The sequence below is a fragment of the Jaculus jaculus genome, chromosome 10 (assembly GCF_020740685.1).
Source record: "Jaculus jaculus isolate mJacJac1 chromosome 10, mJacJac1.mat.Y.cur, whole genome shotgun sequence".
In the NCBI taxonomy this organism is placed as follows: Eukaryota; Metazoa; Chordata; class Mammalia; order Rodentia; family Dipodidae; genus Jaculus; species Jaculus jaculus.
Genome location: NC_059111.1, coordinates 29,836,145 through 29,861,478, shown reverse-complemented (window position 1 = coordinate 29,861,478; position 25,334 = coordinate 29,836,145). Strand labels below are relative to the sequence as shown.

The 25,334-nt window shown below is 43.9% G+C and overlaps 2 protein-coding genes across 3 annotated transcripts; one reads left to right on the top strand and one right to left on the bottom strand.

Annotated features, from left to right (window-relative positions):
- Positions 1–204: 204 nt before the first annotated feature.
- Pgm3 (phosphoglucomutase 3) lies at positions 205–20,738 on the bottom strand. 2 transcript variants are annotated; one of them, XM_045160780.1, is made up of 13 exons: positions 20,648–20,738; positions 18,711–18,916; positions 15,038–15,222; positions 14,113–14,180; positions 11,269–11,402; positions 10,317–10,512; positions 7,991–8,148; positions 7,370–7,453; positions 4,746–4,844; positions 3,797–3,910; positions 2,850–2,972; positions 1,808–1,981; positions 205–557 (listed from the first exon to the last, which is right to left on the bottom strand). In XM_045160780.1, the coding sequence occupies exons 2-13, from the start codon at positions 18,912–18,914 to the stop codon at positions 468–470; spliced, it is 1,629 nt and encodes a 542-aa protein (XP_045016715.1). In that variant the 5' UTR covers positions 18,915–18,916; positions 20,648–20,738; the 3' UTR covers positions 205–467. The 2 variants fall into 2 exon arrangements, with proteins under 2 accessions (XP_045016715.1, XP_004660525.2); XM_004660468.2 differs by lacking the exon at positions 20,648–20,738 and adding an exon at positions 20,059–20,236.
- Positions 20,739–20,832: 94 nt separating this feature from the next.
- Rwdd2a (RWD domain containing 2A) lies at positions 20,833–24,295 on the top strand. Its single transcript, XM_004660467.3, has 3 exons — positions 20,833–20,908; positions 21,682–21,908; positions 23,397–24,295. Exons 2-3 carry the CDS (start codon positions 21,708–21,710, stop codon positions 24,072–24,074), a joined length of 879 nt encoding a protein of 292 aa, XP_004660524.1. The 5' UTR covers positions 20,833–20,908; positions 21,682–21,707; the 3' UTR covers positions 24,075–24,295.
- Positions 24,296–25,334: the final 1,039 nt, after the last annotated feature.

Genomic DNA, 25,334 nt, shown 5'->3' with positions numbered 1-25,334 from the left:
CACAGGCCCCGCCATGTCAGTGAGAGGAGGGCTGCCACCTCGCAGTTCTGGTGCTGCTAAGCAGACAGGTAAGTTGCTCCATACGCAAAGATCTGCCTTGGAAAACCTGAAGACTGTCTTCTTGTCCTTCCATCTGTATGGAGGGTAGTAAATGCTGCAAATGAGCAGCCTGGTTAGATGAAGGTTAATGGAAAAGACAGGATATGGAGTTGGTAATAAAATTTAATTTTCCAGCACCCTATGCAAATCACTCCCCGCAAACACTACCAAATTAACAACTTAATCTATATTTAAGATCTAATATTTAATGAGGCTAAGTAATTGTTCTGTTAGTGTTTAAGAAAAATGAATCTAGAAATAATCCAGTAAGGTGCATTGTAAACATTGATTGAAATGTCTCAGTACTGCCGTTGCTGTTAAGGTTTTACAAAAACATTAGTCCAGTTTGCAGAATGGAGAAACTGTCTTCAGAAACATGATTGGGGTCTTTCTCCAATTCCTCCAGCCAGCTGAAATACTGCCAAGCTCACTTCATATGCAAGTCTATCCGCACTTTCCTGCAAATCACACCAAAGGAAGTTAGCAGAGGACACAGTGCCTACCTTGTTACCTGGCTATTCTAGGGGAGGAGACTTCCTGATTTTGTTTCTCTGAGGTATTCAAATGAAAACTTCTTTCATTTTTCAGTAAAAATATCTCAAGACGTTTAAATACATGGAAAGCAAGTCAGATTTTTCTAAATATGGTAGGTTTTCAGTTCCTCAACTCAGATCATAAAATTATTCCAAAATTAAACAAACTCAGTAAAAGTAAGCCCTGTTACAGGCAAGAAGGCCACCATTAAGTCTAGAGTAGGATTGGAGAGATGGCTTAGCATTTATAGCATCTGCCTGCAAGCCAAGGGATCCAGGTTCAATTCTCCAGAACCCACATAAGCCAGAGCACAATGGGATGCATGCATCGGGAGATCATTTTCAGTCTCTGGAGGCCCTGACAAGCCCGTTCTCTCTCTCTTTTCTCTCTCTCTCTCAAATAAAACTTTTTTTTTTTAAGTGTTGAGAACTGCTCATCCGTTAGGGATATTCACTTTCTTCTGAACAGCTGCTCCTTCTGAGTCCCTATTCAACCATTGCACTTTGCCCTACTGGTGCCTAAGACAGACAACTGTTGAGATGTCTGTGCAGAGGGCAAAGTAGAAAATTCCACACTACAGATCTTAAGTGGATCTGGAAAACAGCAGAGGCAGAGTAGTCAGGGGTCATCTAAAAAGCCAAGAAGTATAAAGGAAAATACAGCTGCTTTAGCGATGGATGATAAAACAAGACTATTTTCACGTCATAGGATAACCCACAGTACATTAGCAGTGGCAGGGCATGATGGCTCATCCTTTCATCCCCAGCACTCGGAAGGGTGAGGTAGGAGAATATGACTTCAAGGCCAGCCTGGAACTGACTCCATCTGGGCTAAGTGAAATGCTCTACCTCTTAAAAAAATTGACAATAGATCAAACTAAGGATGTATTATTAGTTATTCCTGCTACCGCTACAATACTGTAAAGCCTGATAAATGAAAGAAAATTATTTGGGGAAATAAACTGTGTACCCACCACTGTATTCATACTTTAGTCTTAATATGATCTCTTGAGAGGGCTCTATAAACCTCTCAAAGATACAACCTTTACCTATCATAGTGAGATTGCAAACACTACTGAATAGTTTTCTGTCCTCCCAGTGGTCCTTCCCTACTCTTGCCCCAAACGTAGCTCGTCTCTCATGCCTATGTTTTCAGTAGAGCATTCCCTGCTGACCTGTGAGTCTGCTTCTGCATATACGCGGACAACATCTTCTGTCCCGGAAGGCCGCACAAATGCTCGGGAGAGCTTGTACTGCTTCACCAGGTCGTTGATTGCCTCTTGGAGTCCTGGCGGTGTAACTGCTTGTCGTTCAGCATCAGTGGTGCTGATGACCCGCCTGTCTGCAACCTGAGCACAAGCAGTTCATGCTTTGATTTTATTACCCTTCCTTCCAGAAGCCCAGGCTGGTGCTGAGGTACCACAGCAAGTGTGAAGTGAAGCTGCATTAAAGGTTGGATTTCATTTAGCTGAGGCCAGTGTCAGACACTTCTACAAGTTTTGTCTAAATCATGGCTGGTGAGTATTGTATGAGCTATGTAGTCATTATCAGTAATTGTGCATTTTTTAACAGGACAAGCGGCAAGCTATATGAATAATTTCCTAAATATGCCAGAATGAATCCCAATGGTGAGCGGCCATTTTTGTAAGAGCCAGTACAGGAGAACATACAGAAGGAAACAAGTCACACAGCAATGACCTGAAAAAGCTTTTAGAAATTCTCTCCCTTTAAACCCACAGACTTTCTTCAGCATCTTGCCTCAAAAGTGTGGTCAGGTGTGGGGTGCAGGCCTGTAACCCCAGCACTCAGACTGTGGCTTCAAGGCCAGTCTGGAGTTACATAGGGAAATCCTATCTCCCCACACCCCCAAAAAAGTACTCTGAACCAGAAGTCATGCAAAAGAAGTATCTTCTCTTAAAGACAGGTTGTCTGGGTTTACTTTAAATGATAAAATAAAATTGGGTAGAGGGGTGTGTGGACAATGTACATTCCAACAGATCTATTTAAGTTGGATCTTAAGTATTTGTGATTTTATTCCATTCTTCAAAATAAAGGTAGAAATAAGTACTTCTCAATTATTCTGTATCAATTATTCTGTATTTTTTAAGTGTGAGAAAAACTGTGTGGCATGAACGATACTAGGGAATCACTTGTACACAGTGAGATGTGGAATAACAGTTACCATTCAAACAAGGTTATTTTAGAATTTCAGTTCACCTTAACTTTGAGTTGTCTGTTTGGAAGATCTGTGTAGAGAGCGTCCCACTGCTGCACTGTCAGGCCCTTCAGAGCCAGGATTGCCTCAATCACCAGCATGTCGGAAATGGCATCACCAGCTGCCTGCGTGATGGAAACAAGGCAAAGCCCCACTTCAATGCTGTCCACCTTAGACAAGCAGGCTGCCCCCCCCGTGCAGCATTAGGACACTAATATGGTGATGTATGCCCATGAAAGTACCCCGAGTATGCAAAGTACTGTGAGGAACTTGCCTTCTATTCTCCTCACCTATAAAAATGTGATTACACTGGATAACTAAAGGTTTCAGCCTAATATCCCATGCCTCAAATTTTACTTAGATGATGGGAAGGCATGATGGCATAAAATAGAGAAAATGAGCGTTGGTATAAGCTACACCTGAAGTTGGCACCATTGTCAAGCTTTTTGTTTCTTCATTTACAAAATGAGGATTATAATTTCTCCCCCTGTATTCCTGCAAGGATACCAGTTAGATATAAGACACTCAAATCCTAGTTCCACTGCTTTTCCAACTTGACCTTTGCTCTCCCAATACCAACACTAATCTGAAGTTCTTGACCCCACATTTTAAACATGTTATTTATTCTTTTCACTGAAGCCCACTGAGGTTACTTTAAAACAGCACCATTTCTGCACACTAGATGTATAACTCAGTAGCTGAATGTTTATTCTAGGTGAAAGTTACTCAATATACTCAAAACATCACAAAATATTGGGGGAGGGAAGCATATAAAAATGCTCTGCCTTCCCATTTCAAGTGTCAATCTCAGCTGCGATACCACTAATGTAAGGAAGGTGGCAGGCCAGGACACCTTCACTGGAATGCTTCATGCAATGCCTCTCTGTCCCTCAGTGTTCTGACCAATGTAAAGGTACCCCAGAGCCTGCCACCACCCACCAGTTCGGACCTGGTTAAACAAGTCAATGATGTTTCCGAGCATCTTCGCAGCTTTTCCTCTCTCATCCTCTAGCTCCTTGCCTAGTTGCTTGATCTTCACTTCAACGGCTTTGCTAAACAGGGCCTGCAGTGAAAACATGCACTGTGAGAAAAGCCCACTCAGGCCTATTCTTCAGCCATGCTGGCCACACCACCTTTCAGGAAGGCAGCCTTCTGATGTGGGAAACTAATATAAGATGAAATCAGAGTCCATAGACTTCTGATAGGGGGAAATGTTTATGGATTATAAAATGCCATCAGAATTTAAACAACTGATAAAAAGATACCCTCGTGACAAAAGACTATGTTTAGGAGTTCACTGTTTTCCTTCCAACAGGTAGATTGCCTCTGTAGTGAAGTAAACCCTTATTATTTGGTCTACATGCAAATACACTGTTGGCCACCTTGGGCATCCATCAGATTTTTTTAAACTGAACTTTACACAAATCTAAGAAAAACAACTACACACTTAAAAGTTGTGATAACTTATGTGACTCATGTCAAAAATTTTTAAAATATTCTTTCTACTAAGAAAGACAAAAAATGTATTATGTTTACATAAACTTCATCTAATATATTTTAAACTCAATGATCAACTTTTCACCATAGCTACTGAGCTTTCCCCTCTATGACGTGTGGGAATAAAGTTGTACAATCTGCTTATAAGAAAAGACTTGCACTTGTTTAAATATTAAAAGAACAAATTAGCAGACCTTCACAAAGGTTTATTATAATCCAAAAGGAAACTTCACTTTAACAAAACATAAAAATATCTGTTAGTCAAACAATTACCACTACCTAGTCATTCTAACAGAGTGACTAGATAGTGGTAATTATTTGTCACCATCACTACCTAGAGACAGAACTCCATTATAAGGAAGTAACAAGTAAAGCCAGCTGAGATCATTAAGACAACTTACTGTGCCGTGACCATTTGCTTCAAAATAAACTCCAATGTCAAATTCTTGAGCCTTATGGTGCAAATGTTTAACACCAGTTTTGGTACAGTACACAGGTACCTGCAACATATTTAGGAAAAATAAAACAGTGTATATTATGCCAGGAATACAACAGAAAACAAAACCTGGCCTTCATCTAAGGAGGAAGACAATTGAGAGAAAGTGAAGATAATGCTCAGAGGTGAGGCAAAGCAAAATGCAAATGAGTATAGAGGGTCTCTAACAATGAGTGATCACAAGTGGGGAATGGGATTTGTTTTTACAAGCTGCGCTGGCTATAGTATGGAGAGGATTACAAGTAGGAATCTGGATGCGTTTTCTGTAAAGTCACAAAGTACATGTTTTAGGCTGTACATACTATTACAGTCTCACATTTGCTCAATCCTGCAATGTGTGAATGCAGCTGTAGACCAGGCACAAACAGGTATGTAAGACAAGTAACTAGTCCTGTAAAGGGCAGGCAACTGGCCTCAGAGCAGTCCCTGGAATGGGTTTGCTGTAACCATATATTTAAACTGGGTTACAAGGCAGCATATCCCGTATTTTGTTTTGCCCACCCCTTATTTGTTATAAAAAGCAGGAAATTTCCACGAAATTTCACATGTCCACTTCTCGAAGACCAACAGGCAGCAGCTGATGACCCAGGCACACTCCTTGGTCCCAATTTGCCTGCTGCACTCCGTTACTTACATGTGCATTAATTGGAAATGCTTTCCACAAAAGTTGGAAAAATATGAAACTTAGTTAAGAGCAAAGGGGGAAAGAAGACAAGTGGCTTCCTAATTCTGTTCAACTCTTAGAGCAAACAGCATCCTATGGCAGATGTTGGGTAAATTAGAAACAAGCTCTGCCAACTCAGAAACCCTGTCACAAAGGAAGCTCAAGGAAACAGTTGTGCTAAGCCAGACCTTAATGTACACATCACAGGTAAGTTCCTGAGACTGAGAAGACAGGAGAGAAGGCAGGCAGATACATTCCATTTCCATACATCCATACTCTTGCCATAAAAGATGACTACTGACCAAACCTTCATCAGGCCCATCTACATACAACCAGATACCATCCTTGGCTATATCCTGCAAAAGTCAATGTTAATGAAATGTCCCCCTTCCTCTGAGTTCTGATCATCTTCCACTATCCACAAGGATCACACTGGCCAGCCTTCCTCATGCATCCTATTTAAGCCAGAACATCCCTTTCCTCTCAGTAGCACTCATCTAGTGACTACCCCTCGAAACACCACACATCCTTCAAGCTATAAAATGCCCTTTCTCCCACTACATGCAGAGTTAAGCCAATCTCTACAGAACTCCACTAGTTATTCCTGTACCTAAAACAGTATTCCTGAAGAAATTCAGCCTTACATTCAACAGGCATCATGGACAATTGACTCTTAACATTAGCTGCCAAATAAGACATGACAACACCAATCTGTCATACACTATTTTCTCTAAGTTTACCTAGTAATTGGGATAGCCATGTGTTGAGCAGTTGCCCAAAGGAAAAAAAATAAAACACTGCCTATCTCTGACAGGTGGATAGTTACAATTTGGAGCTGGAAACAATTGGAAGTAAGCGATTTCAACTGGCCTGACAAGACCATAGGCCATCATGAAGCAGACTGTTGTGACCTACAACAGAATACCTTAACAAGGACAAAACAACAATGTGGTGACTGATTACAGATTGTAGGGCTATGGTGATGGAGCTGTTACTGCTCCTCAGTAATAGGAAGTGGGGAGGATCACTGGACCTTCAACTGTGATTCCAGTCATGATTCCCTCCAGCTATGCAGTCCTAAGGGTGTTAGTGTATACAGGAAGTAGAAGGTTGACTGTGTAGCTTCTATAAAGTGACCTATGCCAGGGTGAACTTTTTTGTGATGCAAGTGCCTTAGGGTGACTCAAGCTTCTGTAAGTCCAATAAACTCACTGGTTCACCAAACTGGACCTGGGTGGGATCATTTCTTTGGTCTGCTTTCAGAGCCCTATGTGAAGTGAAGAGACTTGTGTTCACATCTCCAAAGCAGTGCCACACAACAGACATCTATGCTAAAGTTTCATAAAGCCAGGGATTAGGATGCTAGGCCCGTGTGTTTGAACAGTGGTTCCTAGCTAAGGATGGACCTTGAGGTGGGGTCTAGCTAGAAGTGGTGGATCACTGAGCTGGACCTTGAGGTTCTTAGCCCAGTTTCATTGCTTTTGCATTCTCTGCTTCCCAACTGTGAGCCAGTATGACCAGCTGCCTCACCCTGCTGCCGCCATGCCTTCCACACCACAATAGGTGATACCACCTAGAACTATGAGGCCAAAAAGGTCTTCCTCCCTTAGTTTACTTCTTGTCAAGTTTTTGATGAGAGCAACAAGAAAAGTAATACTCTTTAACAAACTCATCAATTCTTTCTGTAGGGACTGTCCAAAGCCCTTCTGCTTGTGGCTTCAAGGACAATTTTTTGCCTTGTTTTTGTTTTCTATTTATTATTACCTACACATTAAATGTGTACACTTTTATGGGAACATTACTTTCCTCACAAAATATCTTACAATATTATTCATAAACTACCAAAAAATGAAAATGATGTATACCTTCATAACTTCTTCAAGATAGCGTGTTGAACTTCCATTTGCATATGCAGTTTGTATAACACCAATATTCAAATTTTCTCCAATCTAGACAAAAACAGTGATACTTAACTTGCCATCAAAAGTCTACGAAAGAAAACATGAGTTTCAACAACCAGTTCTATCATACCTTAGTTTATGTAACAAATGTAGAGTATTTGTGAGCAGTGTTTGACAGGGACTTCTATTCAGATATTTGTGATGCCTGATCATTATCTTTTCGAATTATTAATTTTCTACTGAGCTCTTAAAATATACCTTTTTCCGATTATAATAATTTCAAACTACTTCATACTAGACTGAGATTTCCAAATGTGGAACAACAGCAACAACAAAAAACTTCCCATTACTAAACTTATCATAAAGATAATATGTCTCTTAGGTGGTATTTTCTATTGGAATGTGGGGCTTCACAGTATGACGGAATTCTCAGTATAAAAAAACCAAAACTCCACAAACCCAGCCAGCATAAAGATAAATGTACCTTTAGGTTCTTAAACCAATGTCCCTACACAGAAATGAGTGAAATTTCCCTCTAGGTAGTCTGGTTTCACATCAGTCAGTCCCACCAACCCGGCACCATACCTCCAACAGGAGCTCTTTAAGGAAACTGCTAATTAGTGTTGCTATCTTGTCTCCATCTATGAGATGAAAGTGACCGCCTGCATCACAGTAGAAATACACGATTCTGTCTGCATCTCCATCGAAGGAACAGCATCTTTCATTGGATTTTATTTCCATTCCTAGCACACAGGATGGTTTAAACTGCATTTTAGTTGAAGAAATCAGAACAGAACTCAACCATTAAAGATTTGTTAGGCTTTTCTCTTCCACTAGTACTTAGAGCACAATTTCTCAACATAGCATGATCTATACTAGTAGCATTATGTGTATTTGTGTGTATGTATATATACATAATAGTACATAGCACATCCACTGTAATTTTTCAAGACATTTTTGAGTTTTCTTCCAAATACCAACTCAGGTCTCAATCTTTAAACAGTGTCCTTTTTACAGGTAAGATTCTTTGAAAGTAAACCAAATAAAGACCATTCAAAGCCAGATGTGGTGGCACATACCCCAGTTTGAGACCACCCTGAGGCTACATAGAAATTCCAGGTCACCCCCAGGCTAGAGTGAGACCCTACCTCAAAAAAAAAAAAAAAAAAATTCAAACCTATGCTGAAACTTGCTCTAATACTAAAACAACATTTTATAAGCCAGTTGGTTCGGCTAGACAAGTTTCCCCATAGTTCTTTCAAAAACAGGTTTCTCAATGTGAGTTACTATGGTGGTTTGAATAGAATAGATGGCCCCCAATATATTCAGTTGATTGATTGTAGTTTGCAACTGCTGGCTACCTGGCTGGAGGCAATGTCACTGGGTGGTCTTAAGGTGTGGTGGTGGATTTCAGATTTCAATCTAAAGATATTCAAAGTGTGCCTAGCTGGAGTTCCTGAAGTGTGCTGTGGCTTTTGACCTTTGGGCTTGTACTTCTCTCTCTGTCTGCTTCGGCCTGTGAAGGCAGGCCAGCTCCTTCTGCCATTATGGAACTTCCCCTGGATCTGTAAGCTTCAATCAATCCCTTCCTCCATAACTGTGCCTGGTCTGAAAGTTCATCTCAGTGAACTTGAAGCTGTCTCTACAGTTACTTTACATATAAAAATGAATCCAGACAGGTGTGGTGGCATATGCCTTTAAGGATTGCCATGAGTTTGAGCCCACACCCTGAGACTACATAGTGAATTTCAGGTCAGCCTGAGCTAGAGTGAGATCCTATCTCAAAAAAACTAAAAACAAAAAAAACAGCATTTGTTGAGTATGTGCCTTGATTTCATTGTAACAGCAGTACTTTCATTTGTTTGTACCACCAATAAGAATAAACCGTCATTAGGAACAAAGAATCTGGGCCTCTGAGAGAACTGGCTAGTGAAATGTGCATCAAATTATTTAAGTCTCAGCAATGATGTCCATTTCTTAGAAAAGCTGACTGCTCCTTAGCAAGCATGAGCTCGCTGAGAAGGGAAAGGCTAGGAGCAGTGCTGCCCACAGGCACAAGGCAGCCTGAGGAATGTTCTTCAGTCAGTCCAGGCCACAGCAATAGAGAAGGGCCTCCAGAATCAGTACAGGGATGAGTGACTCAGAACAAGGGTAAGTACATACACATCAAAACAAGCAATCCAGTGAAGAGCCACAGTGGGCCAACGAGACTAAAACTAGCTACTTCCTAGGATGAGGCACAAGTGCATGCACACTGAGGCATGGACAGGACGTCTCAGAGTGTGACGGTAGACTGACAACGTGTGACGTGTGAGTAGGTAGTCTATGATTTTGGTACAGAAATCACAGAATTTGCATAAACTCAGGCTAACACAGCAGACCAAATACATCTGCAAGCCAGGTCAGGCCTAGATGATAGTAACCTAGGATGTGTCAAGTACATAAAACAACTCTTCACTACAATTCAAAACTGAAGCCCATGCTTGCTCCTCTTCTTCCCACTGTGGGGAATACTTACTCTGCTGTGGATGACAGAAGGAGCCTTCCACCTAGACAGATAAAGCTACCTTCCGATCCCACACTCTCATCCACAGAGCTCAAAACCTCAGAGGAGTATCAGGGTCCTTCCTTGACTATCTGTCCCCAGGTCTGCTGAGGCAGACAGAGGAGGGGTTCGTGTGTACCAACAGGTACTTCAGTTCTGATGGTCCTCACAGTGACAGCCATTACTCTAGATGTCTTTTCCTGACACCGCTCCTCAGACCTCATACACCTGGAGCAGAGCGGCACCAACGTGTCACACGATTAGAATGATTCTCAATGCAGGAGGCTGACTCAGCTTATAAATGAGCTCTGCTCCAAAGGGTTCTGGAACAAATTTTGACACTGCTCATATGTATGACACACATACCCTGTGGAGGTTTCTGATGGCTCTTCACAAAGTCAGCCCCACAGAAGTGATTGAGCTTCCCGGTGCTCCCATCATTAAACAGCCGAACTGTTAGTCCCTGTGAGAAGTAGCTCTCCATTTCTTTTAGCTTCAGGGCCCCTATGCCATTCGCACAGTCCACCTTAACTGATCTGTTTTCGTCTCCACTATAGGAAGCCTTTAAGGAAAAAAGACATAACAAAGAAAAACTCCAAGTTACAAGAGCAGAAGTGAAATATAAAGTAAATTTATGTTTATGTATTAATGAAAGCATCTTCCATTGCTTCAGCTCAGTCTAGGAAACAAATGCATGTAAGGTCAGACTGAAATTGTACAACATCTGGAAAAGTTCCACTGACCTGAACAAGTTATAGCAACGCAGCTTCATTGGAACATAGCCTCGGGGTCCCTTAAAAACAGTCTTTACTATACAATAGCCATTCACACGTGAGAATGGCATATAAACAAGTGGACCGGAACACCTGCCACTCTCCTCATAGCCAACAATATCACCAGGCACATTTGGGTTTTGGGGTTGTTGGTTTTGCTAACTACTGGCCTCCTCTCCCACCCATCCTGCCAAAACCTAAGTTCTATGAGAACATGAGCTGCCAAGTCAACCACATCGCATGTGTCTCCATGTGTAACAAGTCAGTGTACCCCAGAGGAAACCCTTCTCAGCACAACCATCCCAAGGACTAAGCCAACAATGGCACCTACATAATTCTGTAGCTAACATTATATATAATAACCCGAAGCAGGAACACCACATTAATCTCATGTCCCCTGCCAGATAAATACCCTGGAGAGCCCTAGAGATAAGCATATTCTGGGGAAATGGAAGAGGGGGAGTGACAAACTATACAAGTGGTTTAATCCTTATGTTCGTTTATTCGCTTATTTCAATTCAAATTACATTCAGGAAATTGTTCACCTGCTTGGTAAGTTGCACAAAAGCCTTGGAGAGTTTCTGGAAGTAGCCATCTATGGTTGCCTTTCCATACTGACCATCGGTATTTCGGCAGTACACCATATAGTGCAGCTGAGGTGTGGTCAGCAAGCCGTAATCTGCCACAGAAATACAAAAAGCAATTTGCCACATTTCTTAATAAGCAAAAACTCTTACATGCAATCTTACTGTAGGAATTTCAAGGTGTTAAATCCTCTTTTTTAAAAAATAAAAAAGCATCCTGAAAAATAGTAACTTTCAGAGTATCCAGATGCACAAATACCAATTTAAATTACTATAGCTACATGTCAGACTCAATTCTGCAAACTGCAAACTACTAGTAGTAGCAAAAAAAAAAAAAAAATTAGATTGGACAGGTAGTAGGAAGTCATAAAACAATGTAGAGAAACAGAATTCCCAATGACACTGCAAATAACAGAATTCAAATGAACCATCCTGGAAACCACTAAAAATGCCAGGTAAGAGGGAAAAAATGCTTGAAAAAGAATTTGTGATACTAATACACTTGAGAGGAATCATTAGTCCAAAGCCAACTTGAGAAGGCAGGTACAGCCAAGCACTGAACAGAGGGAGGTGTTCAAAGCATCTCAGATGAAACAGAGCCATGCTTTCAAGCACCAAACGCATGCACGCTGACCTAAAATGGAGAACCTAGGACGCCAGGCCCTCACAAAGCTGCACTCTCGGTGGACTCCATTCTCACTGCATGGTGTGGCAGCAGTGGAACACCAGAGTTCCCACTCCTTGTACAGGGTCTTAGCAGCCAACAGAAGGGGAACCCAGCTCTGCAGGGCCATCACCACAAGCAATGCACTTCACCAGAGGGGTCCAAGAGAACCCTGGCAAGAACAAATTTAAAGTGGATCCAGTCAGGCAGTGCCCCAGGGGCCTGACAGAAGAGAACATTCAACTCTGCCAGAACTATACACTTCGCCTTAATAATGCCCCACCCTGAGAGCTTTCTGGCAAGGAGATGGAAACGGGGGTAAAGAAAATTAGAAGTGCCGGGTGCACAGTGGTGCACGCCTTTAATCCCAGCACTCGGGAGGCAGAGGTAGGAGGATTGCTGTGAGTTCGAGGCCACCCTGAGACTCCATAATGAATTCCAGGTCAGCCTGGACTAGAGTGAGAGAGACCCTACCTTGAAAATAAAAAAAAAAAGAAAAAGAAAATTAGAAGACCCTGCCCTAAAGTTATGTCCTGTACTGTAACAGACTTTTGTATTGGGTCTGTCCTTGTGGTGGTTTGATTCAGACTGTCTGCCATAAACCTATGTGTTCTGAATGCCAAGGTCCCCAGCTGGTGGCAATTTGGAAATTGGCTCCTCCTGAAGGCAGGGTACTGTTAACAGTGGGCTTATGCATGTTATAGCCAGCTTCCCCTTGCCAGTGTTTCACACACACTCCTGTTGCTGTTGTTCACCTGATGTTGGCAAGGAGGTGATATGTCCACCCTCTGCTCATGCCATTGTTTTCCCTGCCATCATGGAGTGTCCCCTCCAGTCTGTAAGCCAAAATAAACCCTTTCTAGCCAGGCGCGGTAGAGCACGCCTTTAATTCCAGCACTCGGGAGGCAGACGTAGGAGGATCGCTGTGAGTTCAAGGCTACCTGAGACGACAGAGTGAATTCCAGGTAAGCCTGGACTAGCATGAGACCCTACCTCAAAAAACCAAAAAACATACAAACAAATAAACCCTTTCCTCCCACAAGCTGTTCTTGGTCTGGTGTTTTCTTCCAGCAACACAAAGCTATACTACATAGTCTTTTGTGCTGACAATGTAATTTTGAGCTATTTCAAACCCACAATTGCAGCTTCTGACCTATACTGCAAATCATCATGTGTTTCTTTTATCTCCATAACATATCTGTCAGCATCTCTGCTAACTAACCTTTTTTAATGTTTCTGTAAAACTTGTCTATTTCATACTCAAGGTCTCTGGCCCTGGGCCAGGGCTTTGAGCTCTGAGACTTAACAATAATAAAACTAGTCCAAGATAAGGTATACAAGCTCTGAACCACCAAGAATCAGGGTTCAGGCTTTGAAAGAGATTGTCTGGGCTCACTCAGTCTCTGGGGCCGATTCAGTATCTCGTATCAGAAATAGGAAATGTCTGCAGCCAAACAATGCCACGCAGATAAAGAAAAGCACCATGACAAGAAACTAGATAAGTGGATGGTGAAGACGGGTGAGACTAGAAACTCAGGAAGAACTGGGAGGGAGGGCAAAAAGGAGCACTCTGGCATAAGGATCTGATAGGAGAGGTGCCTAGTCAGAAAAGTTAAAGGGCAGTGTTTAGAAAGAAAAAAAATGTGTCATTCTAAAAAGATACACTAAAGGAGCAAACTCGAGGATTCTATGACCACTTACTGAAAGCAGCAAACACACATTTACCGAGTGACTGTGATATAAACGTAATCAAAGCATTACCTCCCACATGGCCAACCTGAAATTCTTGGACTGGGGAGATTGCTCAGTGGGTAAAGCAACTGCTGCACAAGCTTGAGGATCTGGGTTGGTATGCCGGAGCCCTTAGGAAGCCAGACATGGTAGTGCATATCTGTGATCTCGGCACAGCCACAGAGAGTGGATGTGGAGGCACAGGAATATCAGCAAGCTCACAGGCTAGTGAAAGCCTGGTGTGCGCAGAGATGAACAACAAGAGACCCTACCTCCGCAAGGTGAAGCAAGATGAGGATCACCATCTGGAATTGCCCTTTGACCTCCATATGAACAATGGCATGTGCACACCCTCACACATGAACACACACAATAAAAAGATTAATTTATAACTTAGGAGAGCTACTTACCATGGAATTGACCTCCTAAAACCATCACACCATCTATTACAGACTGTGAAAGTTTCTCGCTGCTGGGCCTAGCAAAGAAAAGAGCATACTATATCCTAACTTGAGATCAACAGAGCTGTACATTCAGAAAGCAAATGTAGAAATTATGTGCTACCAATTTTAATGCATGTTCATTGTGTATGGACTGAAAGATATCAACTCTGACAAGCAAGGGGTGAACTGTATCTTCCAGGAGCCTTTTAACAACTGACTTTATACTTTTGAATCCATTTAAAAAGTAGATGCAGGGCTGGAGAGATTGCTCAGTGATTAAGGTCACTTGCTTGTGAAGCTTAACAACCTGTGTTCAATTCCCCAGTAGCCACATAAAGCCAGATGTACAACATGGCACTTGCATGTGAAGTTCATTTGCAGTGGCTGGAGGCCCTGGTGCACCCATTTTCTTTGTTTCTCTCTCTCTCTCTGCTTGCAAATAAAAAAAATATTTTTTAAGTAGATATAAAGAGCTGATCCTAGTGATGCAGACCTATAACCCCACCTATTCCTCCTTAGGAGGCTGAAGCAGGAGAATTAGAAGTTCAAGGCTACCTGGGCTCAAGAGTAAAGTCAAGGCTAGCTTAGGCAACTTTATAAGACAGTCTCAAAAAAAAAAAAAAAAAATTAAGAACTGGGACTATACGTCAGGGGTACAGTGCTCACCAGTATGTTTGTGGCCCTGGGTTTCAAATCTATGGAACCACTCAAATGCATGTCCTAATTTGCAATGACTCCGAGGCCCAGGCCACAGTCCTGGTGTGGCTGCTGCAGGTGACCAGAAGGGCCAGGCAAGAGCGCATGACCTGAGCATCTTATCCTTCCTGCAGGTCCTGGGTATGAACAAGCATCCCGCGGGCTGCTTGAGTGGCAACTCTTCTCTAATGCTCACCTGGTATCTCTAGCAATGACCACGAAGGCGCCCCGCTGCAGGTCCACAGCCTCCTTCTCACTGATGTCCAGAAGCACTCTGTGCAGATCTGGTTCCTCGGCATTTGCCAGGCAGGTAGCATGCTCCTCCCAGGAAGGGGCCAACATCTCACCCAAAGGATCAACCAACTTTACCCCATTGTCTTCCTTAAAAGAAAAACAAACCATAAGTGGTACCTACCATGGGAGTGCACTGAGGAAGAACTGCTGCAACTCTCCCAAGCCTGAGAGCTGAGCAGCTTCCACACCACTGACATGCCTGCCAGACACTTACACATGACCGTCACTAACCACCCCCTTCTTACCCCAAATGTTTTAACCACTAAGTTCCTCTTGACAGGGAATGTAGCTAGTAATCCCATTCTCACCCCAACCTAAAGAAAGTGGGAGAGACAGTAATGTCCTTGTAATCACACAGCTCACAGGCCGATGCTGAGAACGAAAACATCACGCCCACCTAACAACTGAAGCTAGCAACTGTATGTCACACACTGCTGAAGCAGCAGCCGCCTGTGTCCCTCTGTGGGTCAGCTGTCTGGGGCACAGCTGGAGCAGGACAGTGGACTCTAAGCAAGGGCTGGCCAGCATGGCAGGCACTGAGAAATAAAGGGTCACTCAGAGTGAATGTCACCTGAGAGAAATGGTTCAGAGCTGCTAGCGAGCTAGCAGCATGTATGTAGTCCTTCATACAAGTCATCAATCGGTAGGGTGCGGTCCAGATTTAGACATGGGCACATTCACAGTGACCACACATTTATAAGCTGCACAAGTCATGTTTCTATCTTGTCAGAAATGATAGTTACCATCCAGCACTCCCTTGCACAGCCTCTATGTGCTGTTGGTTGAGCTACAGTTACAAAATTTCCACATCCGGCAATCAAATAGATGTATATTATTCAAGCCAAGTATTAGTCCACAAACACAATATGAAACTGTTAGCTTGTGTCAAAACATGTTAAGATAGACTGGAGAGATGGTTTAGTGGTTATAGTGCTTGCCTGCAGAGCCTAAGGCTTCAAAGACAAGTGTTTAAAAGTTTTTAAAAAAGATATAAGACATAAAAAACCTCCAAATGTTCTTTGTCCCTACCCCAGGCCCATGATTATGAGTACGTAATCCCCAGATGGTGACACTGTTTGGGGAAGATTGTGGAGCCTTCAAAAGATGGAGGAAGTGTGTCACTGGGGGCAGACTCCACAGCTATTCTCACACTCTGCGGTATCATAAAGTGCACCAGCTTTGCACTCTGGCCTGCCATGCCTTCCTCACCTCAGTGAAACTTTCCCTCAAAACCATAAGCTGAATTAAACTCGTTTCCTTCCATAAGTTCCTTCTAGTCATGATTTTATCCCAGCAACAAGAAAGTAACTGATAGCCGGGCGTGGTGGCGCACGCCTTTAATCCCAGCACTCGGGAGGCAGAGGTAGGAGGATCTCCGAGAGTTCGAGGCCACCCTGAGACTACATAGTGAATTCCAGGTCAGCCTGAGCCAGAGTGAGACCCTACCTCGAAAAACCAAAAAAAAAAAAAAAAAAAGAAAGTAACTGATACAACACCTAAGTGTTCAGTGACAAGTGAAGTGATAAAGAAAAGTGGCCTATATACACAATAAATGACTCAGCCTTGAAAAAAGGTGAGGAGGATTGAAGAGATAGTTTAGCGGTTAAGGCACTTGCCTGCAAAGCCAAAGGAACCAGGTTTAATTCTCCAGTACCCATATAAAGCCACATGTACAAGTTGGCACATGTGCCTGAAGTTCATTTGCAATGGATAGAGGATAGAGGTCCTGGCATGCCTATTCTTTCTCCGTCCCCCTTTAATAAATAAATAAAATACTTTTTTAAAAAGCTAGGGGCTGGAGTGATGGCTTAGCAGTTAAGGTGCTTGCTTGTGAAGCCTACAGACCAAGGTTTGATTCCCCAGGACTTACATAAGCCAGATGCATATAGTGGTGCATGCATCTGCAGTATGTCTGCAGTGGATAGAGGCCCTGGTACGTGCTTTGCTTCCTTCCCTCCCTCCCTCCCTCCTTCTCTTTCTCTCTCTCTTTCTTTCTTTCTCTCAATCTGTCTGTCTATCTATCTGCCTCTTTCTCTTTCTCAAATAAAAAAATATATATTAATACAAAAAAAAAAAGCTGGGGAGATGGCAGAGTGGTTAAAGGCTCTTGCTTGCAAAGCCTGGTCGCCTGGGCTCAATTCCCAGTACTGCCTAGAGTTCATGTGTTGTGGCAAGAAGCCCTGGCATATCCACATATTCTTATTATCTCTCTCTCTCAAATAAATAAATAAATATTTTGATTAAAAATCCTGATATTTAGTGGGCATGGTAGTACACATCTTTAATCCCAGCACTCGGGAGGTAAAGGAAGAATGACTGCTCTGAGTTCGAGGCCAGCCAAGAACTACAGAGTGAGTTCCAGAACAGCCTGACCTAAAGTGAAACCCTGCCTCAAAAAAAAAAAAAAAAAAAAATCCTGCTATTTGCAATTACATGTATTAACCTGGTTAAATTATGCTGAGTACAACAAGCCAGGCAGAGAAAGACAAATACTGCTTGATAACACTTCCTTTGTAAAATTTTTAAAAAGTGAACTGACAGTAATAGTGGAATGGTGATCGTGATAGACAGGGATGTGAGAGAACAGGGTGTTGATCAAAACATCCAAAACTGAATTCATAAATTCTGGAGACTTAATGTACAGAATAGGGTGCACACTCAGTAACTGTAATTCAAATTTGCTCAGAGTAGATCTTAACTAGTCTCACCGTAAGTCAAAGATGAAATGACAGACATGTTAACTAGCTTGACTGTGGTAATTGTTTCAAAATATCAAAATACAAAAACATGTCAAGATATAATTTAAATACATACAATTTTGTCATTATACCTCATTAGAGCTGAAATACTAAAAATGTGTGTTACGAGTAATAGTGGGGCTGGAGAGATGGCTCAGTGGTGCAGGCGCTTGCCTGCAAATCCAAAGGACCCAGGTTCATTTCTCCAGGACCCACATAAGCCAGAGGCACAAGGTGATGCATGCATCTGAAGTTCATTTGGAGCAGCTGATGGCCCTGGTGTACCCTCCCTCCCCCTCTCTCTCAATTTTTTTTTTAAATACTTTTTTAGAAAAAGTAATACTTAACTGTCCTAGACATGAAGACCTCATCAACATTTGGCCCAAAACTGAATCTTGGATGCCTTAGACCCACTTGTTTAGCAATTTATTCAGAGCAAGAGAACATTATCTAGCTACATGAAACATTTTTAATTGAAACTTTTCAAAATGTGTTTTCAAACGTTTGCCTTTCCTCTACCTATCCCCATCTCATTAACTGCCAAGTCAATAGTGGTAATACATTTTAATTACTGAAGCTGTCTCAATTCAGCTTGGAAGGACATTCTGTTACTTCTCTAATGTGGACAGTCGCCAACAAATAGCCTCATTTTATTCCCTCCACACCCTGGACATGGTCTTGAGCTAAATGGTAACTAAATGAGTTGCTTCAAATCCAAAGAATAAAGATGACATATTTCCAGAACTAGGATTTGCACTTTGGTTTAAAGTGCTCAGACCCTAGGGAAATCATCTCAGAAAGTCAAGGGCTTGTTTCTAGGAGAACTAAACACCTTACCTCTGGATTATGCGAGGCTGTGACCATGACGCCTATGGTGGAGTTTGTCTGTTTTGACCTCAGGACAGCTAACAAGCCCATGCGAAACATGATATGATCAAGATGTTCTGCCTTGGTTCGAAACCCAGCTGTCCCATACTGAAGCACCAGTCCACTGGGCTTGGCATGGACGGCTGAGCGTTTTGTAATGGCCACCAAATCCATGTCTACAAAAAGAAGTAGTATTTTTCAGGAATTGTAAGAAATCATTCAATGACCATTTGCTTTAAAAACTGCTACCCCTGGGATTCAGAGATGATCACTTCCTGGGAAAGCACAAAGGCCAAAGAGGGTCCCAGACTGCTGAGTCCCCAGAATTCATGTAAACAGCTGGGCGTGGCCATGTAGTCTGTAACCCCAGCAGAGTCCAGAATCACTGGGGTTCTGGAAACTACCAAATGCTTCAGAATCCGTGGACTTGTCCCAAGGAAACAGGCAGGTAAGTGAGGGAGAGGGACCCCAGACCTCCGCTGGGTGTCACTTCTGGATGTACCCACACACCACAGCTATTAGACACAAATCAAACGCCAAAAGAAAACAAACAAAAAAAAAAACCCTTCTGCTCCATCCTATTACTTCACTGTGAACATGTCCAAAAAACCAAAAAGGTAGTACGTTTGAGAGCAAAGAACAAAAGAAAAAGAGAAGCGCGCCCAGTCAGAATTACCTACAAGTTCCCACACTGAACTGTTTCCCACTCTAAGACAGATTCATGGCAGAAATCAGCTTGTCCCCAACTTGCCAAACACTGCAAATGCCTCCAGCACATTCCAAGAGGAACTCAACAGAGATTTCACACCTAGACTCAAAGACACCCACAAGATCAATAATCATTTTATGAAAGGGGCAACCTGGGTCAGGGCCCCAGTTAACAACCTCAGATCACTCATATGTGCAGCTGGTGAGAGACTGAGGTCTAAGGGCAGATTTTCAAGTGGACTATGGACCCTGAACTACGTGAGAAATGTGCACAGTTCATCTGCTTTTCTTCCCAAGCTATAGAGACATATTCCCAACGGAAAAGGTAACAGCAGTAAGTTTCCTAATACTGCCCAGATCCTCAACTACACCCTACAGTTTCCAGTTTGCATAAGGAAAATCAAGACATTCTAAAAGTTAATGTCTAGAACTACCTACATCTAAGTAATGCCACCCCTGACTTTTAATTTTAAAATCAAATGTGAGTCCTTAGCACCTTAATACTCCCCCCCCCCCCCCTTCTTGGAGGAAGGCGCACACTCCGAATCAGTACAACTTGAAACTTTCAGCCTTAAGTCACTCTCAAGGGGGTCATTGTGTGTCCACTTACTTCCTGAATGAATTCAATCCCTATTACTCCGAGACAAGGAGCCTCCTGTTCTACTGTCCTTCATTACTTCATTACTTTGATGAATGAATAATACAAGAAACGATGAAAAGCGTTTGCTTTTGTCCAGTTGGTAGCTTAAGTCAGAGCGATCAAATCTTTTCTACAAGGATGAACATATCTTCGTAAAAAAAAAAAAAAAATTAACCAGTCAGTGATGTATCATGATTATTCATAAGGGCGTCCACCACTCGTATAAAATCCAGAACTCTCTTAAAGGCAAATTAAAAGCATAACCTGCTTCAACCCTTTAGTACGCTTTAGGTCCTAAAACTAATCTGAATGGGTATGGGAGTGCGCTAAATTAAGCGTACTTTCCAAATCCTACTCTTAAAAGTTAAGGGCCGCCCTCTTTTCTGTTCAATCTCACAGCCTCGGGGGCGTCATTCTCCGGCCGGCTCTCCCGCAGGGCAGCGCGGTGCCCACGCGGCCCGCGCCCGGAGGCGCACGGTTGGGCGGGCGAGTCTGCTCCACGCGCCCCGGCGCTCCGACAAGGCCCCGGCCGGCCCTGCACGCCGCCTCGCCGGCTCACCTGGGCACAAGACCCCGCTCCTCCACCAAACACCAGGAAGCGGCGTCCCTCCGCTCGACTGCAGCGCGGACCACCCGCAGACGTGGCGGTGCGTGGCTTCCGGCCCGGCGCCCCGCCCCTCAGCCAATCCCGGCGGGGGAGGCTCCTCTGGCCCCGCCCCCCGGGACCGCCCCCGCCGGCCTCGCGCCGCTCGCGCCCGCGGAGCTGCGGCTGCGGTTCTTCGCGGGCCCGGGGTCTGTTTGCACTGAATGACAGGGAAAGGTGAGAGCCTTACGGCGGCCGAGGACAAGGGGCCGAGGGATGGCTCCGCATCCTCCGCGTCCCAGGCCGGGCCTCCCAGGGGTCTATCCCGGGGGCGGGGATGGGGAACCGGCCACGATGTGCGACCCCTGCCCGGGTGGCTTTGGCCCCTGTGAGGGCCGCCTGCATCCGCTAGACCGGCCCCTAACCCGGGACTCTGGAAGCCCACAGCTCGGGGTCCCCGCCGCGTCCTCTCGGCCCCTCCACGGAGCGCCACGTCGTCTGTGGATCTCGGCTCTCCTCCCCCAGCGCGGGCGGGTGCGGTGGCGGGAGGGACGCAGGGGCTCCGCGGGGCCGGCGACGGGGATGCGGGGCCGCTGGACACCGCGCGCGGCTCCGCCCACGCCTGTCTCGGCGGCGGGAGGCGGTCACCCTTCCGCCTTGGCCTTTCGCAGAACTGTGGCTGGAGCCATCCGTGTTGGCAAACCACCTGCTACAGGATACATCCCATCACCTGTTGCAAGCGCAGACTCCAGGGCAGATCTGCAGGCCAGGCTGGAGAGAAAAGTGGGCCAGGAGTATGGATGCTAAGGGAGTGTTTTAGGGGTTGTTTTCGATACTAGATTTAAGGGGTAAAAAGATAAAGACGAAGGGAGGAAGTGTCCGGGATTTGTACCAGCTTGCCCTCGGTCAAAAGTGCGCGTGTGGAATTGCATCCTTGTAAAGATACCTTTGAGAACTTTCTCTGGACACCAGCTGACATTGACAAGCCCAGTGTCCCCTTGGTCTTCCAGGTTCCCGGTCTCGTTGATTTCGAGGCATGTCGACTTCCGTGAAAGAAAGCCTGCAGCTTCAGCTGCTGGAGATGGAGATGCTGTTCTCTATGTTCCCTAACCAAGGAGAAGTAAAACTGGAAGACGTAAATGCCCTCACTAACGTAAAGAGGTACTTGGATGGTACTAGGGAGGCTCTACCACCAAACATCGAGTTTGTGATTAGCCTTCAAATTGAGGAACCCAAGGTGGGTGCTGGCATGTGTTCAAGTGTTGCTAGGTGCCCACTTAAAAATATATGTATTTATTTGAGAGAGAGAGAAATGGTAGGGGAGGAGAGAATGGGCAAGCCAGGGCCTCCTGCCACTGCACATGAACTCCAGATGCATGCAGCACTTTGTGTATCTGGCTTTACATGGGTACCAGGGAATCAAACCCAGGTCGTCAGGATTTTCAAGCAAGTGCCTTTCAATTGCTGAGCCATCTCCCCAGTCCTCACTTTTAAATGAGACACCTGGTACATAAGCTTCCTGTCCAGGAAACAAATAGAGAATATTCCAAATGATATTCTTTTACTTGTTTGGAAGTAAAATGTATAAAATAGATTGTTTCATAATTCTAAGTAAATATCCCAAATTTTACATGAATATACATGTCTGTTTAACAGACTACTTGTGTTTTCATTGAAAATATGTTGTAGTCTTGTATTATCATTTTTCTCTTTATTTATCCAACTTCCTGCCCTCCCAAGTGTTACCTTTTGGACTACCTTTTATATCTGTCATGACTTTTGCAAGTCTAAATACTGTCTGTAACAAGTGTGGTGGGGGAGGGGATGGTGTAGGTATCAGGTGGGTGGTGTGTGTGCCATGTGCTGTATGTATGCGTGCGTGCGTGCATAGCAGGCCAGACAGCACATGGTACTCTTCTCTTACAGCTGTTGTGTGTACCTTGAGACTGGGTCTCTTCCTCAACCCTGAGTTGCTGTGTCAGGCAGGCAACCCCTGTAATTCTCCTCTGGTCACCCCATCCTCCCCCCAATGGAGTTTCAGGCCAGCATGGGTTTTGGGGGAGTTGAACTTAGCAGTTTCCTGTGAGAGGCTTTCATGGTTAAGTGACAAGTGCTCTTAATCAGAAGTAAATGGCTATTTGTATTTGTTTTGGTGATGCTATATAGATGAAGTAAAAACAGATACAAGATCTAAATGCTGAAAATTTACTTCAGAGCCATTTATCCCCAGCGACATTAGCATAACATAGGAGCCGCTTGCATGTGGGCTAAGCATTGGAGAACTGCTATTTGTTTTTGCTATTTCCTCCTACTCATCCTTCAGGTGTCATTCCACAGAAGCGGTTTCCTGGTGCCCCAGCCCAGATTCTGTCTCTATAGTTTCACACTTCAGTGGAACCTGAATTTTTCCTTGGTAGTACTTCTCATAGATGAAATTAAATTCTTGCTCTGTGGTTGTTTAATGTGTGTCCTCTCCACTAGGCTCTAGACTTCACAAAGGGTAGAAATAGTAGCTGACTTTTTCACGTCCTTGTTTCAGCAGGCACAGGAGTTGGTCAATGACTGTTAGCGTGTATAACTGGAACGAAAAGCATGTGCAGTACTGGGTTCATAGCTGCCACTTAATGGTAGCAATAACTGTTCCTAGCACGTTAATGCATTTGTCATGATCAAACTAGCTTGAGTGTTTTTATGGTATTTAAATCTATTTGATTTTCATTTGAAGGTGACAATTGATTTGCAAGTAACCATGCCTCACAGCTACCCCTACGTAGCTTTACAGCTATTCGGACGGTCATCTGAGCTGGACAGACAGCAGCAGCTTCTTCTCAACAAAGGTCTCACTTCCTATATAGGGACTTTCGACGCGGGCGAGCTCTGCCTCTGTGCAGCAATCCAGTGGTTACAGGACAACAGCGCCTCCTACTTCCTGAACCGGAAGCTGGCCTGCGAGCCAGGCCCACAAGCCAAGCCAGTCAAGAACACGTTCCTCCGGATGTGGATCTACAGCCATCACATCTATCAGCAGGACCTGAGGAAAAAGATTCTGGAAGTTGGGAAAAGGTTAGATGTGACTGGGTTTTGCATGACGGGAAAGCCAGGTATAATTTGTGTGGAGGGTTTCAAGGATCACTGTGAGGAGTTCTGGCACACGATTAGGTACCCCAACTGGAAGCACATTTCCTGTAAGCACGCCGAGAGCGTGGAGACGGAAGGGAACGGTGAGGACCTGCGCCTTTTCCATTCTTTTGAAGAATTGCTCCTTGAGGCCCATGGTGACTACGGATTAAGAAATGATTATCACATGAATCTGGGCCAGTTCCTAGAGTTTCTCAGAAAACACAAAAGTGAGCACGTTTTCCAGATACTATTTGGTATAGAAAGCAAAAGTTCAGAGTCCTAGGAGTCTGTTGGGAGGCCTATGCTTGTAGTTACACTAAAGCAGCATTTTGTAATAAGACCAGTATAAAAGGGCCAGGGGCTCCAGAATTTTTGACTGGTAATGAAACAAACGGGCCTTTTAACTTGGTAACAGTACAGTTGTGATGTTATCTCTAGAATGCTGTGTTAAATCACATATCAATACTATTTCATTGTAAATTAATAAAAACAGTCTATTTAACCAGAAAAGCTGATTTGCTCAGAAACTCCAAAGTCTTATGGTTTATGTTAAAAATCCAATTGCAGTTATGAATTCATAAATGTAAACAACATCTCCACCTTTCCTAATACCAGCACATAGGAGGCACACCAACTTTTCTTTCCTCACTGGAAGTGGATTTTAAATCACAGAGGCAGGGCCCATCAGGAGCAAGCACATGGTTACTCCATTTCTTACTCTTGAGCTAAGCCCTCATTACAAGTATTGTTTCTTTTATTGGAATTGGGTTATAATATCCATGGCAGAGAAATCACAGTAATGGGGTCTCAAGAGTAACAAAACCACCATGGTATGTATTCTTTGCTTATATCAGTTGGTTAAAGAAGCTACTGATGATGGTAAAGGAATTCTCAGTTCACACAAAGTTCACACAAAGACATATGATTTTGTTCTACCCCAACAGTTGTCGTCTCCAAAGCACTCTGATTTTGTCCATCCAGTGATCATGTGCCAGTAAGCACTGATGCGAAGCCAGAGAGACCTGAGCAAGTCACTGTGAGGCTGCACCACCGCCCATGCCAGTCACTGAGAGGACACTGCGGAGGGCTGTGCCATTCCTTACCTTAGGGGCTGTTGCAGTCAGGTTCGCACCGCTAGCAGAAATTTTCTGGGAGAAAAAAGGGGTTTATTTTGGCTCATAGACTCAAGGGGGAGCTCCATGACGGCAGGGGAAATGATGGCATGAGCAGAGAGCGGACATCACCTCCTGGCCAACATCAGGTGGACAACAGGAGAATGTGCCAAAAACTAGCAAGGGGACAATGGTTATAATACCCATAAGCCCACCCCCGACAATACATTGCCTCCAAGAGGCTTTAATTTCCAATTTCCATCAGCTGGGGACCTAGCATTCAGAACACCTAAGTTTATGGGGGACACCTGAATCAAACTAACACACACTGCCCTGACCCCTATAAACTGATAACCATACATGATTTAAAATGTAGTGCATTCATCCAATTTTGAAAGTCCCTATAGTTTTTTATCAATCCCAATGATGTT